Genomic DNA, 14,951 nt, shown 5'->3' with positions numbered 1-14,951 from the left:
GCTTTTCTTTGAAACGGATATGTAGTTTATCAAATAATCAAACAGTTCATGATTCATTACCAGGTATATTAGGAATGCCATCTATAGCATTCCTGCAGAGTCATAAATAAAGGGAAAGAGATAAAGTTGGTGACAAGCGGGGAAAAACAGAAGAAATTCTCTGAGTGTGGGAATTCTCTATGAGAGGTGGGAATTGTCTGGGTGGAAAGTCAGAATATACTAGATTGGAAATAAAATGAAGGAGCTAGAAGCAAGAGCCATTTGTGAGAGCAAGATATTAATTTCATCCTAAGACTTTAAAGATTTTTGTAATTTATCAAAGAAAATGTGACAAATTTGCCTGAATGTGACAAATTCTTCTTAATATATTACACATTTTTATGGAATTAAGTCATGTTAGAAAATTGCCTATGCATATGGTAATATGTATATATTTACTTTCTTATTCCCGTTTCAGGAGAAGACCGAAAGCAAAGGCACCACTCCCACCAACTGACACTAAAAATGTCGAAGTCTCTTCAGCTGAGGATTCTGTAGAGTCGGCTTCTTTCATCATGGAACAGAAAGAAAACATGATAGACCGAGACATTGAACTCTCGGTGGTTCTTCCTGGGGATGTTATCAAATCTGCTACTGTTCATGGCAGGTATGCCTTGGAGGGACTGAAATCCTGCAACTTCCCTTTCTTTTTGCACCACTGCTAATCTCTGTGACATAGCCCTTTATATTTTTTCTTAGAGAAAATACTTCATCTTTCAGTTACTTATCTGTTTTTTTTTTTAACTGCTGAAAAGGAATGAAAGCTTTTCCATCAGTGTTGTGAATCTGGTGCTTTCAGTGCCACCATGCTAGTGAAGAGAGTTAAAATTTGAAACTATTTCATGACTGGTTATTCTATATATATATATATTTTTTTTTAAATAGGCTTTCTTAGAGGAATGCTCAGAGTGATACTGATTTAGTAAGCTTACAAACCCAGCAGTGTTTCCTTTTCCTTGTGACGTGTCCTACTTTCAACTCTGTGAATTTGAGTTTTAAGAAGGTGTCACTACCCAAAATATGATATACTCTTATATATTGAAAGAGATATATCTGTTTGTAAAAATTAGTAGAATTAATCTAAAAACCTCATTGTTTAGTTTACTTAAAATGTGGATAAACTACATGGAAATGTAAGATCAGACTGTAGCCCAGCAAGGTGTAAAGATGTGATATATGAGACAGTTTTAAGTACCTGCATAAAAGTTGGAAAAATGGAGCAAAGCCAAGTGTAACTTTCCATTTCATTCTGAAGCGGAAAGTTACATGATTTGTTTTCTTGATCTTGTTCTCCTATCTGCCTTTGTTTGCTTGTTTCTGATCCTTATGTGCTGTGGAGAAATGTTATTTTAACCTTAATATATAGAGTATATGTGTGTGTGTGTGTGTGTGTGTGTGTGTGTGTACAAGTGTATATGCAGAAAATAAGAGTAAGTAAGGGTGTTGCTTTCTTACAGTGTGGTTTTGTCTAGAAAACTCATGTAAGATAACCTTATTTTCAAGATTTATATTCAAAATTATGACTATCTTCATAGATTAGTGAAAATAGGTGAAGACAAAATAGTTCAGCTTTGGGGAATATGAAATAATTCAGGTTCTGATTGCTTTTAAAATTTTTCTTTAGGGCTGAAAAATTTTCTTAAGAATAGAACTTCATTTGAGTGTGTTTAGTAGAGACTTGGTTTAGGGACTTTATGGTAGTCAGATAAATTTTGTTATTTGAGAGGCAGGGAGAAGTGCCCATGGTACTGTGACTGCACTGAGCCTGCAGTTCAATCCAGATCTCCATGCTGCCTCCCAGGTGCGCGTTAACAGGAAGCTGGAAGCTGAAGTGTGTGCATATATACCCAGTGTGGAGTCAACTACAATTTTTACAGCCACAGTGACATTGAAATCTAGGCTCTGCGCTAGGAACCAAGACATCTCAAGCTACTGCTTAACTCTTAGGCCAAATGTCCTTCTGTATTTTTTTTTTTGTAGTAAGTGTTTCTGATGATAATAATAATATGAACTTGAATATCTTAGGCGTATGATTCTGGGATATTTTAAGAATGTGATTTAGATAATCTAAGGAATGTGATTTGGGATATTTTAGGAATGTGATTTTAGGATATTTTACGACTGTAGTTAGGATTATCTTGAGTGTTATGGCTATTGCTTGTCTGTTGTTTCCACTCAAAAATGTAACAACATAAAGCAAACATTCAAATACAAAAAAAGCTCTGTTTTTGCTTTTTTCTGTTTTTGTTTTTGTTAAGATTTGTTTATTTTTATTATTAAGTCAGATATACAGAGAGGAGAGACAGAGAGGAAGATCTTCCGTCCAATGATTCACTCCCCAAGTGAGCTGCAACGGCCGGTGCTGTGCCGATCCGGAGCCAGGAGCCAGGAACTTCCTCCTTGTCTCCCACATGGGTGCAGGGTCCCAAGGCTTTGGGCCATCCTTGACTGCTTTCCCAGGCCACAAGCAGGGAGCTGGATGGGATGTGGAGCTGCTGGGATTAGAACCAGTGCCCATATGGGATCCCGGTGCATTCAAGGCGAGGACTTTAGCCTCTAGGCCACACTGCCGGGCCCAAAGTTCTGGTTTGAAACACATTGTTTGTTGTGAAGATTCAATGACAAAGATGAAATCTAAATGATGATGTGACTATGAAAGAAAGAGGCAGTTTGAGTGATCAAAGACTTTTTAGAGGACTAGAAAATGTAATTTTACATAAACTTAGAATTTGAAGATTTCTTAGATAAATCATACACCCTAAAGCAATTCTAATATGCTTTTTAAGCCCATTCTCTTTGTCTTAATATATGTTATTTTAAAGTATCAACACATTGTCCTACTTAGAAAATCTAAATACTTTGTTTAGCATTTTAGAAATAGCCTTCTCCAGGATATTTTCTCGGGGAGAATTTTCAAAGCATCCCCTGCTTTCCCAGCTATCTCCTGCACATTTATGTCCAGAACGTTCCATTTATGGAACTGTGAGTATACAACTTTATCTTCAGAATAATAAGCTTGTTTGTGATTTGATTTTTTTCAAAGAGCTTTCTCAGATTTAGGGAGCACAACGAAGTTGGAAGTGGCAGCAGCCTTTTTGCTTAGACGGAAGGCAAACACTTCTCATCCTGACTAGGTGGCGCTGTGCTAGCTCAAGAACGTTTGGTGTCAGAGCTCAGTGACACTGCCTTTGTAATGACTGAAAGCTGCCCCTGCTGCTTGCTTCTGTGATCTGTGTGCACACTGAGGGCAGGTGCAAGGGAACATTCTGTCTGCCCTGATGTCAGGGATGACTGACTTGCAGGAAGGAAGAATTCCAGTATTGCACTTATATTTAACATGTTAGAGATATGTGCAAGATCATACGTATACATACATAGATGTGCGTGTGTGCATATATACCCAGTGTGGAGTCAACTGCAATTTTTTTTACCAGGCAAGACATCTCCGTGTCCTGCTGTCCAGGAACATTAAAGCATTTTGATGATACCAGAGGCTGTTGCCAGCCAGCCCACCCTGAATAGTGCCACGCTTACACAACCAAGTAATTGGTTCTTGTTATTCATTTTTATTGAAAATGGGTGTATAGCCTGTCAGATGATATACAACAAGGAAATATGTGTGGGGACACTGGTATAATCTTAGAAGCCCTTGTCTTCGACGGCAATGTCTGCTCCAAACATAGTTATCAGTCATTGTGTGTGATTTCCCTTTTCCTCTTTTTTATCTTTGAGGTATTCTTTGATGTGAGAGTCAGTCTGGAATATTTAGTAAAAGATTGACATTAAGCCTCTTTGTAAGGCTACCAGAACATTCTTGGCTAACATGTTATAGGAAGGAGTCAGTGTGATTTATAATATAGGAGGACATTTCTCTTTTTACATCTTTAAACTAAAACAGCAATTTACTTTTTTTTCTAAATATCCATTTTTTAAATTTTTTTAGTGGAAAGGCAGATTTGCAGAAAGGAGAGACACGTCTTCCATTTGCTGATTCACTCTCCAAGTGGCCGCAATAGCCAGAGCTGAGCTGATCTAAAGCCAGAGCCAGGAGCTTCCTCTGGGTCTCCCACATGGATTCAGGGACTCAAGGACTTGGGCCATCCTCTGTTGCTTTCCTTGGCCACCAACAGGGAGCAGGATGGGATGTGGAGCAGCTGAGACGTGAACTGGCACCCATATGGGCGCATACAAGGCGAGAACTTTAGGAACTAGGCTACCGTGCCAGGCCCAGCAATTTACATTCGGCAAATTTGAGGATATTGTGAATATGAACCATAGAACATCAAGCTTCAAGTCCCAACTAGAAATGACTGAGGGACAGATTGCACATGATATGTGGCTTGATTTTGCTGTCCTGCAGCACCCGCTTCTAGAGGGTATGTGGAGATCACTCCCATGTTGTACTGGCACCTGATGGATGGGTCGGCCTCAGAACTCTAGTCCCTTTTACATGGAGTACAGCGCCACCTATTGGAAAAATGGCAGAAAAGGACAGTACTAGATTAATATGGGTTATTTTGTTCGAAGGGTAAGGCCAGAATTTCTTAAATTCACTTCATACTTTGACTTCTTGAATGATGAAGATTGTCAGCACATTTATAGAACAGTTTATTATTAATAAACATTTGGCCTGGTGCAATGGCTCAGTTAGCTAAAATCCTCCCACTTCAAGCACAGAATTTTATGTGGGCACCGGTTCATGTCTTGGCTGCTCCCCTTCAACAAAACCCTGCTTGTGGCCTAGGAAACCAGTAGGGGATGGCCCAAAGCCTTGAAACCCTACACCTTTGTGGGAGACTGGGAAGAATCTCTTGGCTTCAGATCCACTCAGCTCCAGGAAAGATCCATCTCTCTGTCTATCCTTCTCGTTGTAAATCTGCCTTTCCAATAAAAATAAACAAATCTTAAAAAAAAAAATAAGTATCACTAAAGTTACATAGCACAGTATAAGTTTTGGTTGAGATTTTCATTCAGCAGTGGCTACTTAGAAAAAAATTAAACCTTCACGTTTAGGGATTTTAAAAGTTCAGAGAAAATTGAATTAGGTATTAAGCGTTTTCATAAACATTTTTGGAATTGATGCATGACTTTTCACATGATGCCTTTTCTATAAGCTAACCTAAGAACACTGCTTGAATCTTTAGTTGCTGGACCTGGAAAAAGGAGCTCAAGGCTCTAGCACTGCCCTGTCATCCCCAACACCCCCAAGCTAGGTAGCAAGACTTCCTGTGTGCACTGCCGGCACTCCGCTAAGGACAGTGGTGAAAGTACCCACGGGTGTCTCCCTGACACTTGCTCCTAGGGGACCACTGTTTTCCACATGTATAACATAATAATGACCCTTTTCAGTATTGTTTTAAAGTTTTATTATTACAGTGCAATAATTATTTTATAAAGTTAGAAAAGATAGATAAAAAGTTTACATACACTGTCATTATTAGGCGGACATGTTCTACCAGCACTGTGGTATCTCAGCATTTATTCCTGTGCATGTGTAGGGGCTCACAGATCTATGATGTGGCTCAGTGTCTTGTTACCAAATTCTTTCAGTCAAACATTTCTGACTTTGCTGTCCATGGAATAGTATCTTTTGTCCATTTTTAGTTTGCCTTGGTTGCAGTGAGATTTTCTTTTTGGAGTATTTAAGTATTTGTTTGTACAAGGGATGTGTGTGGTTTATAGGTTTACACTTAAATCGCAGGCATTTTTAGGAAGGTAAATATTTGTAATTAGCTCTAAATATATATGCAAGAATAATGACAGATTGAGTTCAATTTATAGTAGTGACTTTCAAAAACAATTTTCTTTTAATCTTAGTGATATCTGTTTAACATTTGATATATGAACTTCTAATTTCAATAGCCATCTGATCTGTGATTAATTCTTCAAATCCTAACTCTAGGTATTACTTTCTTCAGCATGTTTTTGGTGCATGGCCCAATAACAATTCCTCACTTGAGATTAGATTTGTTTTTATATATATGATGCACTTCATTTCTTAAACATATGCATGGTTTGCAGATTGCTTCATTCCTGAACTTGCTACTGACTCAGGTGGATTAGCATGAAATGAGTAAGCATTTGTAATGGTTGAGAATACTACTTTCTAGATTCTATATTGAGAAACTCCATTGGGTTGTTTGAGTGCATTTATAAAGTAAAGAAACAATTAATTCATCTTAACAGTTTGATGCTCAGTTTTGATGAATTTTTTTAAGATTTATTTATTTGACAGAGTTAGAAGGAAAGAGACTGAGAGATATATTCCAGCTGGTGGTTCACTCTTCACTCTCCACATGGTCACAAAGGCCCGAGGATAGACCTGGCTGAAGCAAGGAACCAGGAGTTTCTTCTGGGTCGCCTACATGATGACAAGGGCAGGGGTACTAGGGATGCTTCCCACTGCTTATTCTAGGTCCCTAGGAGAGGCTGGATGGGAAGTAGAGCAGCTGGGCATGAACCGGCACCCATATGGCATGCTGGCGCTGCAACAGTGGGTGGCTTTAACTACTATGCCGTAACCCCAGCTTCAAAGAAGAATTTTTATAGAGTGAAACAAAACTGTCTTCTGGAAACCATTAAAGAAAAATCCATAATATTGTGACAAAGAATACTCAATTAGGTAACATAATAAACCCAAATATCAGGTATTTTGTAAGATACAGCAGAAGACCAAAAGTTTTTGAATTAAATGATGCTGATTGGGTTCACCTAGTGCTTTTCCAGGTCTCACATTTTGCTAAGGTTTCAGAAGAACCAAACATGGGCGTTCTGCTTGAGGATACAAAGACCGCTCTCCCCAGACAATGCCAATAACAGATCCTGCTCACCAAATGCTGTCAGGTGCATTATCTCATAATTGATGTCCCTGGCAAAGGTTTGGCAGCCTGGTAGAGGATTCTAAGCAACTTTATTGAAGAAATGGTTTTTTTTCTGTGGATGCACCTTGTGGCAAGTTCATACCCACAGCAGTACCACTGAGTACCGAATCTGCTTAAATCTTAGTGCCTCGTTTTTATCATGTTACACTTGCTGGTAATCCATGTCACCTCTTCTCGAGCTCACTCTCAAGTGATGAGGAATCAGTTCAACATTTTATTTGTCTGAGGCCGTGTTTGCAAGATAGCCCTCCTTGACACCCACGTCCAAGCTGTGTGTGAAGACAGCATGGCTTTTGACACAGTGAAGTTTGTATTATTATCATTATTATTTTAGAAAAAGCAAAAACAGAACTTCTACAGTATAACTTTATTTAAAACATATTGATCTCCTTGAAACCACTGTATTCTCTCATGGGTTAAGCACTCTATGCAGTATTGAATGATTTTTTTTCTTTCTCATTTTATAATTAATATAATTTTATAATTAATGTAATATAATTTATAATTTGTATGACAGAGTTACGAAGAGAGAGGGATAGACCACAGAGAGAGTTATCCTCCATCTGCTTGTTCACCACCCTAATGGCTGCAACAACCAGGTCTGGGCCAAGCTGAAGGCGGGAGCCTGGAACTCCATCCTCAGTGGAGTGGTCCAAACACCTGGGCCATCCTCCACTGATTTCCCTGGCATATAAGCAGAGAACTGGACTAGGAGTTTGACAGCTGGGACTTCAACTGGAGCCCACAGGGGATGCTGGTGCTCTAGGCAGAAATTTAATCCTTTATACCACAGCGCTGACCCTGACTGTTTGTTTGTTCAAGCAGAATTATGTAAAACAATCACAGGTTCCGTCACATCCATCATTCCTCTGACTTTGTGATATGCCTGACATTGTATTAAATCCTACAAATAAAATCGCTAAGATGTGAACCCAGATACTTCACATCTCTGCCTCAGGTCTCTGCTCCTTAAAACCTAAGGAAGGTTGACCTGAATTCCTATTCCTCTTGATGTGAAAAATTTGATCTTTGTGATTTTATTGTAAATGCTCCAATATTTTTCTATTAATAGCACCCCACACCGCCCACTCCAATGGCTCTGATCATTTTATCTTAAATTCTTAGTCTGCAATTTGAAAATGCCTTCACAAGTATCTTTTTTTTTTAAAGATTTATTTTTATTATTTTTTTATTGGAAAGGCGGATATACAGAGAGGAGAGACAGAGAGGAAGATCTTCTGTCTGATGATTCACTCCCCAAGTGAGCGCAATGGCCAATGCTATGCCGATCCAAAGCCAAGAGCCTCTTCTGGGTCTCCCACGCGGGTGCAGGTTCCCAAAGCTTTGGGCCGTCCTTGACTGCTTTCCCGGCCCACAGGCAGGGAGCTGGAAGGGAAGCAGGGCTGCCGGGGATAGAACCGGCGCCCATATGGGATCCCGGGCGTGCAAGGTGAGGACCTTAACCTCTGCACCACCGCGCTGGGCCCTACAAGTATCTTTTTGACTTAACTGCTCCCAAAACTTCCATTGCCTTAGTAATGGTTTCCCAGTCACCAAGAAAGACAAGTAAGCTTTCATATGGCAAACTGCTTACATGGGTATTTGGGGCCTCTGGCTCCCTTTGGCAGAGCCCTGCCACTAAGCAGTCTCCCTGAAAACTCTGGCCTGTTTCTGCTGACTGATGCTGCCTTTTGTCTCTGGTTCCTTCTTTCTGCATTGGCTTCAATTCTATCAGCCCCCTATAAATTCTGTCTGCACTCTGACTAGTCTAAGATAAAGCTACCACCCTCCTACATCTTTGCAGTAGCCTTGTAACTATTCCCCCAGGCTGCTCTGAATTCTAGCAGTTAGAGTATCATTCTTTGCAAATCCATATTACTGCATGGAACTCTTCAGTGACTTGTTAGCTCCATAATGTCTCAGATCTTCACCAAAAGGTCTTTAAATGCTACAGGGTTATCACTGTCTCTTCGTTCGTGGCTATTTTCACCCTAGCAGACTGGTTCTGATTTTTCTAAAGCAGGTACAGCTTATTCCTACCTCAGGCTTTTGCATTCCTGGCTAAGTTGACAAATGCAATTGCCCTGATATCCTGTTCCTTTCAATTCTCTCTTCTAATGTCATCTTTCAGTTAAAACATTACTTGGCCACTTTTCCTTATTTTCTTTATCATAACGTTTTCCACTCTCGGGTATTCTATATATTTGTTTCTCTATCTTATTCTCTCTGGAACAGTGTTTTGCGAACTGTAGCTTGCATTGGAATGGGCTGAAGTGCTATGCCCCAGGCCCAGAGTCGCTGCAAAGTCCTGAGCTGTGACCTGGGGCTTGAGAAACTGTTTCCAACACATTTCTCTAATGCTACTGACCTGTGTGTCACACTTGCTGACCCCAAGTGCCAGAAATGTTCTGTGCAATGCAGTTGCCATTCGCCACATACCTTTTGAAACCTGGCGCAATGTGTAAAGGTTATAAATAAGAAAATTTATTTTAATATTCTCAGCAATGATTAAATTAGAAAATTAATGCATCACACATAGAAATACAAGTAAGGAATATCTAAAGGTGATATAGAGTTCAATTTTTTAAAAACCTTTTCATCATGGAACTTCAGTTTTTACAAATATGTTCATATATTTGTGCTTCACAGGTTAAAAATGTGACATAAAATGGCAATAAGAAGAAATCAGAATTACTGTTTCTTCTTTATTAGTTTACTGTATATTTCTGGCAGAGATTTAAAAGACCTTTACATTTAAGAAGAGATATTTCAAGTAAAGTTTTAATGTTTCACAATTATTAGTTGACAGTTAGAGAAGGAAGAAGCATGCTCTGTCCATTCACAGATGGTAAACAACGACTCTCCATGTTGTTGGCAATGAAAGTTCTCTCTTCTTCCACTTTAACTCCATTTGTGATGTTAATCCTTCTTTATTTACTATCAAATAGATTATCATTTCTAAATCCAGAACTGGAATATGTACCTCCAAAGGGCTGCCATCAAATAGATATTGCCCCCAAAATGTGCTTCCATGAAACTAATAAAGACATTGCAGTATGTATTTTGAAGAATGAAAGCAATTCCAGAGAAGAGTCTCTTGAAAGACTGAGCATCCTTGGTTTGTTTGTTTGTTTGTTTTTCTTTGTACATAAAGAAGTGAAGTTATAGCTATGTGAGAAGGAGAAGGGAAGTAAGGGAGCATAGGAAAACATTTCTTGATCCTATAAAGAATGGAATAGATCACAACTACCGAAAATAAGGGAGAGGTAGGAGACTGGTGTGAAAATCTATATAATGTGCTATTTCTTTTTTTTTAAAAAGATTTATTTATTTATTGGAAAGGCAGATATACAGAGCGGAGAGACAGAGAGGAAGATCTTCTGTCTGATGATTCACTCCCCAAGTGAGCTGTAACGGCCCATGCTATGCCTATCCGAAGCCAGGATATAGGAACTTCTTCCGGGTTTCCCGCATGGGTGCAGGGTCCCAAAGCTTTGGGCCGTCCTCGACCGCTTTCCCAGGCCACAGGCAGGGAGCTGGATGGGAAGTGGAGCTGCCGGGATTAGAACCAGCGCCCATATGGGATCCCAGTGCGTTCAAGGCGAGGACTTTAGCCGCTAGGCCATGCCGCTGGGCCTAATGTGCTATTTCTTAAGACCACAGTGTCAGACAACCAATTCCTCTAACTTGTACAGGAGATTATTTTTCTGGAAAAACTGAGTAAGAAAGGTGTCAGACTTGGCAACTGTACTTAGGAAGAGTACATTTGAGGTATCAAAACGAAAGATATAATGAGTAGAAAATGGCCTGTAAGCCAGTATCAAGGTAAAAATTAGAGAATCATTTTTTTGCTGATACTTGCATTTCATTGGTGGATGAGGAGGTGAGGGAGAATATGAGCATGTGGTTACACCAAGTCCTTAATCCCACACTTCACCCGTGGGAATAATGGTTTTTCAATGTCCTGTTCTTGAGTATGAACTAACAAGACCACTAAACATTTGAGGAAGTATGTGATAATAAATGTTTTCTCGGTTACTTTCTTCAGGTGGATAATGAAGACATTGTTCTTAATAGTGTGAATTAAAAACAATCTGTATCTAGAATTGGAGTTTGTTGGAAAGGGAAGCAAAAAATTGGGCAATTTTTCTGAATCTCAAGTTAGGTATGCAAATTTATATACAGATTGTCCCTGTATTAATTATTGAACAATCACTACTTGAAATCATTTGAGGCCTTTTTGTGGTTACTTTTTTTTAATTGTCTGTCACAAGAACTCAAGGACTTATTCTGCCAAGGGCTCAGAGGTAACAATAGTAGGCTGCATGAATCATACAGTCTAACTCATATCTATTGCACTGTGATATTATAACATAAAAGCTGCCTGGAATTGGACAACAAATGGGCATGACTGTCTTTCCACAAAACCTTCTTTACAAAAAAAATGACCTATAGGTCACTGTCTGCTCATGCTTGGTCTGGTCCATCTAAGGAGAGATCCTATAGGAATAGGTATGCTGTCAGACTTTGCATTGAGGTTATTAGGCTGGGAAACATTAAATGGTTTTTTTTTTTTTTTGAATGGATTGAAAACTTCTACTTCAGTCTTACGGCTTGTGTGGGCTTGCTCATGTAGATATTTGCCGTCTGCTCTGTAAAGCCAAAAAGAAAATCATTGTCTTTCCAAATGCTGCATTTTCCTAGAACTTTGAGATATAACTGGTTCTAAGTGAAGCACTGCCTCAGTTGCAAACAGTATGTTGAAGGAATGCCTGTTGAACTGAGTACCTGAAAATGCTAACGTTCACATCTTACAAAATTGATTTGTGTACTTTTATAATAAGCATTCTTCTTGTTTTACAGTAAGCCTATGATGGACTTGTTGATATTCCTCTGTGCACAGTATCACTTAAATCCATCAAGTTACACAATTGATCTGCTGTCAGCTGAAAAGAATCCCATTAAATTTAAGCCAAACACACCGATAGGAATGTTGGAGGCAGAAAAGGTGGTTTTAAAGCCAAAAGTTTTGGATAAGAAGAAACCTACACCTATAATACCAGAGGTAAGAGATTCACTGCAGATTTTGGAGTCTTATGGCTGAAATATTAAGTTTGTTTTTCATTTATCTATAACTCATAGTAAAAATGAAACAAAACTTGACTTTCTGAGCGAATTGGATGTGAATAAAGCTGTTATGTTTTCTGATGATACTTTCTTGAGGATCCAGTTGGTATTGATGCGTAACTAGACTTTAGATACGCACTTCAGACTCTAGATGCTTTAAAATGATCCATGAAGCTTCTGAAATATATTAGTGATCTGTATTTTAAGCTGCTCTTAATTTTTTTAGACTTACAGGAAAGCATTAGAATTTTAAATGAAAGTCCCTGTAAGTGTTGCTTAATGTACTTTCTTAGATTCTATATACTTGAAAAAAAAATCACTTGCAACTTAATGTCTGTATTATTAATTGATGGCATACAATGCTTTGGTTTAATGTTTGAATCTTAGCAAAATTGCAGAAATATATAGATATTAAGAAATAGGCTTTTATTATGAACACCAACCATTTTTCACTTATGAAAACATAGAAATGCTTGCATGTTAAATATATAGGTAATTTATATGACTTCTCTACACATTCTCACCTTTTCATGAAGATTTTAATCAAACATTGACAAAGTTTTAAAAACAATATTGAAATTTAATAACTTTCTGAGGGTGCATGGAGGTAAATTTTTTATTTTTATTTTTAATATTGTTTACATATTTAAGCGGGATACATGCCCATGTGGGCCTCTAATTAGAGTGGGGAGGGTCAGGTGTGAAGGAAGGTGGATGGGACAAATATTTCAGTTTTTTTTTATTTTGCTGGTTGGCTGGGGGATAGGAGAGGATTTTCCTCTCCTTTTGTCAAACTACATCCACATCCCTGGATGGGGACAGTCATTTGATGATGCCTTAGAGACCCTGATGTGGGGAAGAATGTTCTAAAGTGTTACTTGAATGTTTTTGAGATCTCTGAGACATTGTCGGCTTCATTGCACCAGAGTTGCGAAAATCTTTCCGTGGTCTACCATCTGACTAATGCCCACCTCAGTGTGCATACACAGGCAGAGACACTTACTGCAAAGCATGGCCACAAGAGTTGTCCAACCTGTTCTTTTTTCCATCCTCTGATGAGGCACTCAATGTCCTCTGCCAACCTAGATGAGCTGGCTGTCATGTCCGCTGTGTGCATCTGGGCAGGTAGTTCACCACACAGACATCAGCAACTGAGGAGGACTAGATTCCGTAGATGCACTCTAATGTCAGACCACCTATATTCTGATTTTCCCTGTGGCCAGGATTTGAATCCAGAGATCTGCTTGGGGAGAAGCCTTGCCTGGAGGGTGGCCTCAGACTTTAGAGTGTGCCAGCTTGTGCAGGGTCAGATTCAGTCCCTTACCTGCACCAGCCAACACACATACCAGTGGATTCAGCTACCTGGTCAGTTCCACCTCCAGCCCCAAATCTCACTAACTGATGGGTACTACCTACTCAGTGTGACGTGCCCCACCCCAAGCCCCACCAGGCCTACCTTCAGCCAGAGCTTTTGTGTTTGCTGGCATGTGCTGTATCCTAGCCTGGTCCAGTTCACATCTCATCAGCTTTCAGGTTCACCCATGGGTGCTGGAGCTTAGCTTAGCCCACCCTGCCTTCAGATCTACCCCACAGGCACAGGCTCACAGGCACTACCTTGAGCAATCTGTTCTGCCCCCAAGCCCTGGCACTCATGCTCACTTTCACCATCAGGAGCTGCAGCCCAGCTGGTTTTCCCACAGTCCTGGTTCCTAAACTCAGCAGTGGTAGCTACAGCCTAGCAGAGGAGTCCACCAAACTTCCCTAGCAGGCCTGTTCCCAGACCTGTTTCTCTTGCATGTACTCGTGAATACTTCAAATCAGCTTGGCATGGTCTACCTGCAGTCTCAGCTCCTGCTGGCAGGTGTTGCTCTTTAGCCCTGCCAGATGCAGCCCAAACCCTGTCCTGGCTGTCGTGCATGCTGGTGGGTGCTGGAACCTGGCCCAACCCAGCCTGTCTCCAGTCCTGGCTCACAGAAATGCCTACAAATGCTGTAGTCTGACCTGACCTGGCCTGGCCCACCCCCAGCTCAGGCTCTTGTGCTATGCAGAGGGAGCCGTTGCCTAGTAGGGAAGTTTTCCAAGTTCTCCTACCAGACCTGCTCCTAGCTTTGGATCTCAGGTGCTGTGGTTCTAAGTGACATGGTCTACTCTCAGTCCCAACTTTTGTATGTGCCAGTGGGTGTTGCAGCCTTGTCCAGCCTTCTCATCCCAGCCCCAAGCATCAGGTGGGTTCCTGTCAGGTAAATTCCAAGGTCTAGCCTAGCTTGGCCTGTCACCAGGTACTGCTGTCACGTTGAGGTGAGCCCACAAGTCCCCTACAGAATCTTCCCCCAGATGCGTTTCTCCCATGTTCTTGTAAGTGCTGCGATCCAGCCTTACATGTCCCCTGCCAACTCTGACACATTCAGTGGGCACTGCTGCCTTGCCCAGCCTCGTATGCCCTCCAGCTCGAGCTTTTGAGAGCACCAGTGGATGGTGGTTCATGCTCTTTAGCCCATCCTGGGTCTCCCACATGGGAGGGTGCCTTGCCCTGACCTAGATATGCTCTCCAGTCTTTCTGCTCTAATTCACCCTGTCTCTGTGGGAGCCCCTGGAAGTCATTCCTGCCCTGTCAAACATGCCCTTAACTGCTCCCACTCCAACATGTCTGCAGATTCCCTTTCCCAGGCAGTTTACCATGCCCCTGCTTGGGGGCCAGAGTGGTGTGTCCCAGCCCAATATTCCCTGTCTTACCCACCACACAGCTTAAAAATAATAATAATAAAGGAGGAAGAATAGGCAACTATGCTGGTACTGGTATAGTTAACACAAAGTTGGCATTATGTTAGCCCAGAGTGCCTGCCATCTTTTGGCTGCTTTTCTCCCAGCAATGGAACACTTTCCTAGGTACAAGGCAACCTAGAG

At 40.6% G+C, this 14,951-nt stretch overlaps 1 protein-coding gene across 1 annotated transcript in view; it reads left to right on the top strand.

Moving 5' to 3' along the window:
- Positions 1 to 14,951, top strand: part of COBLL1 (cordon-bleu WH2 repeat protein like 1) — a 133,935-nt gene that overhangs the window by 73,737 nt on the left and 45,247 nt on the right. The window contains exons 3-4 of the mRNA XM_040971998.1: positions 458 to 646; positions 11,784 to 11,985. Coding sequence (XP_040827932.1) covers positions 458 to 646; positions 11,784 to 11,985 — 391 coding nt within the window. The remainder of the gene's footprint in view (positions 1 to 457; positions 647 to 11,783; positions 11,986 to 14,951) is intronic.

The sequence above is a fragment of the Ochotona curzoniae genome, unplaced genomic scaffold (genome assembly GCF_017591425.1).
Source record: "Ochotona curzoniae isolate NIBS_2020 unplaced genomic scaffold, NIBS_Ocur_1.0 contig_2210, whole genome shotgun sequence".
Classification (NCBI taxonomy): domain Eukaryota; kingdom Metazoa; phylum Chordata; class Mammalia; order Lagomorpha; family Ochotonidae; genus Ochotona; species Ochotona curzoniae.
Note: the sequence above shows the minus strand (reverse complement) of the source record. Positions and strands in the feature narration are given on the sequence as shown.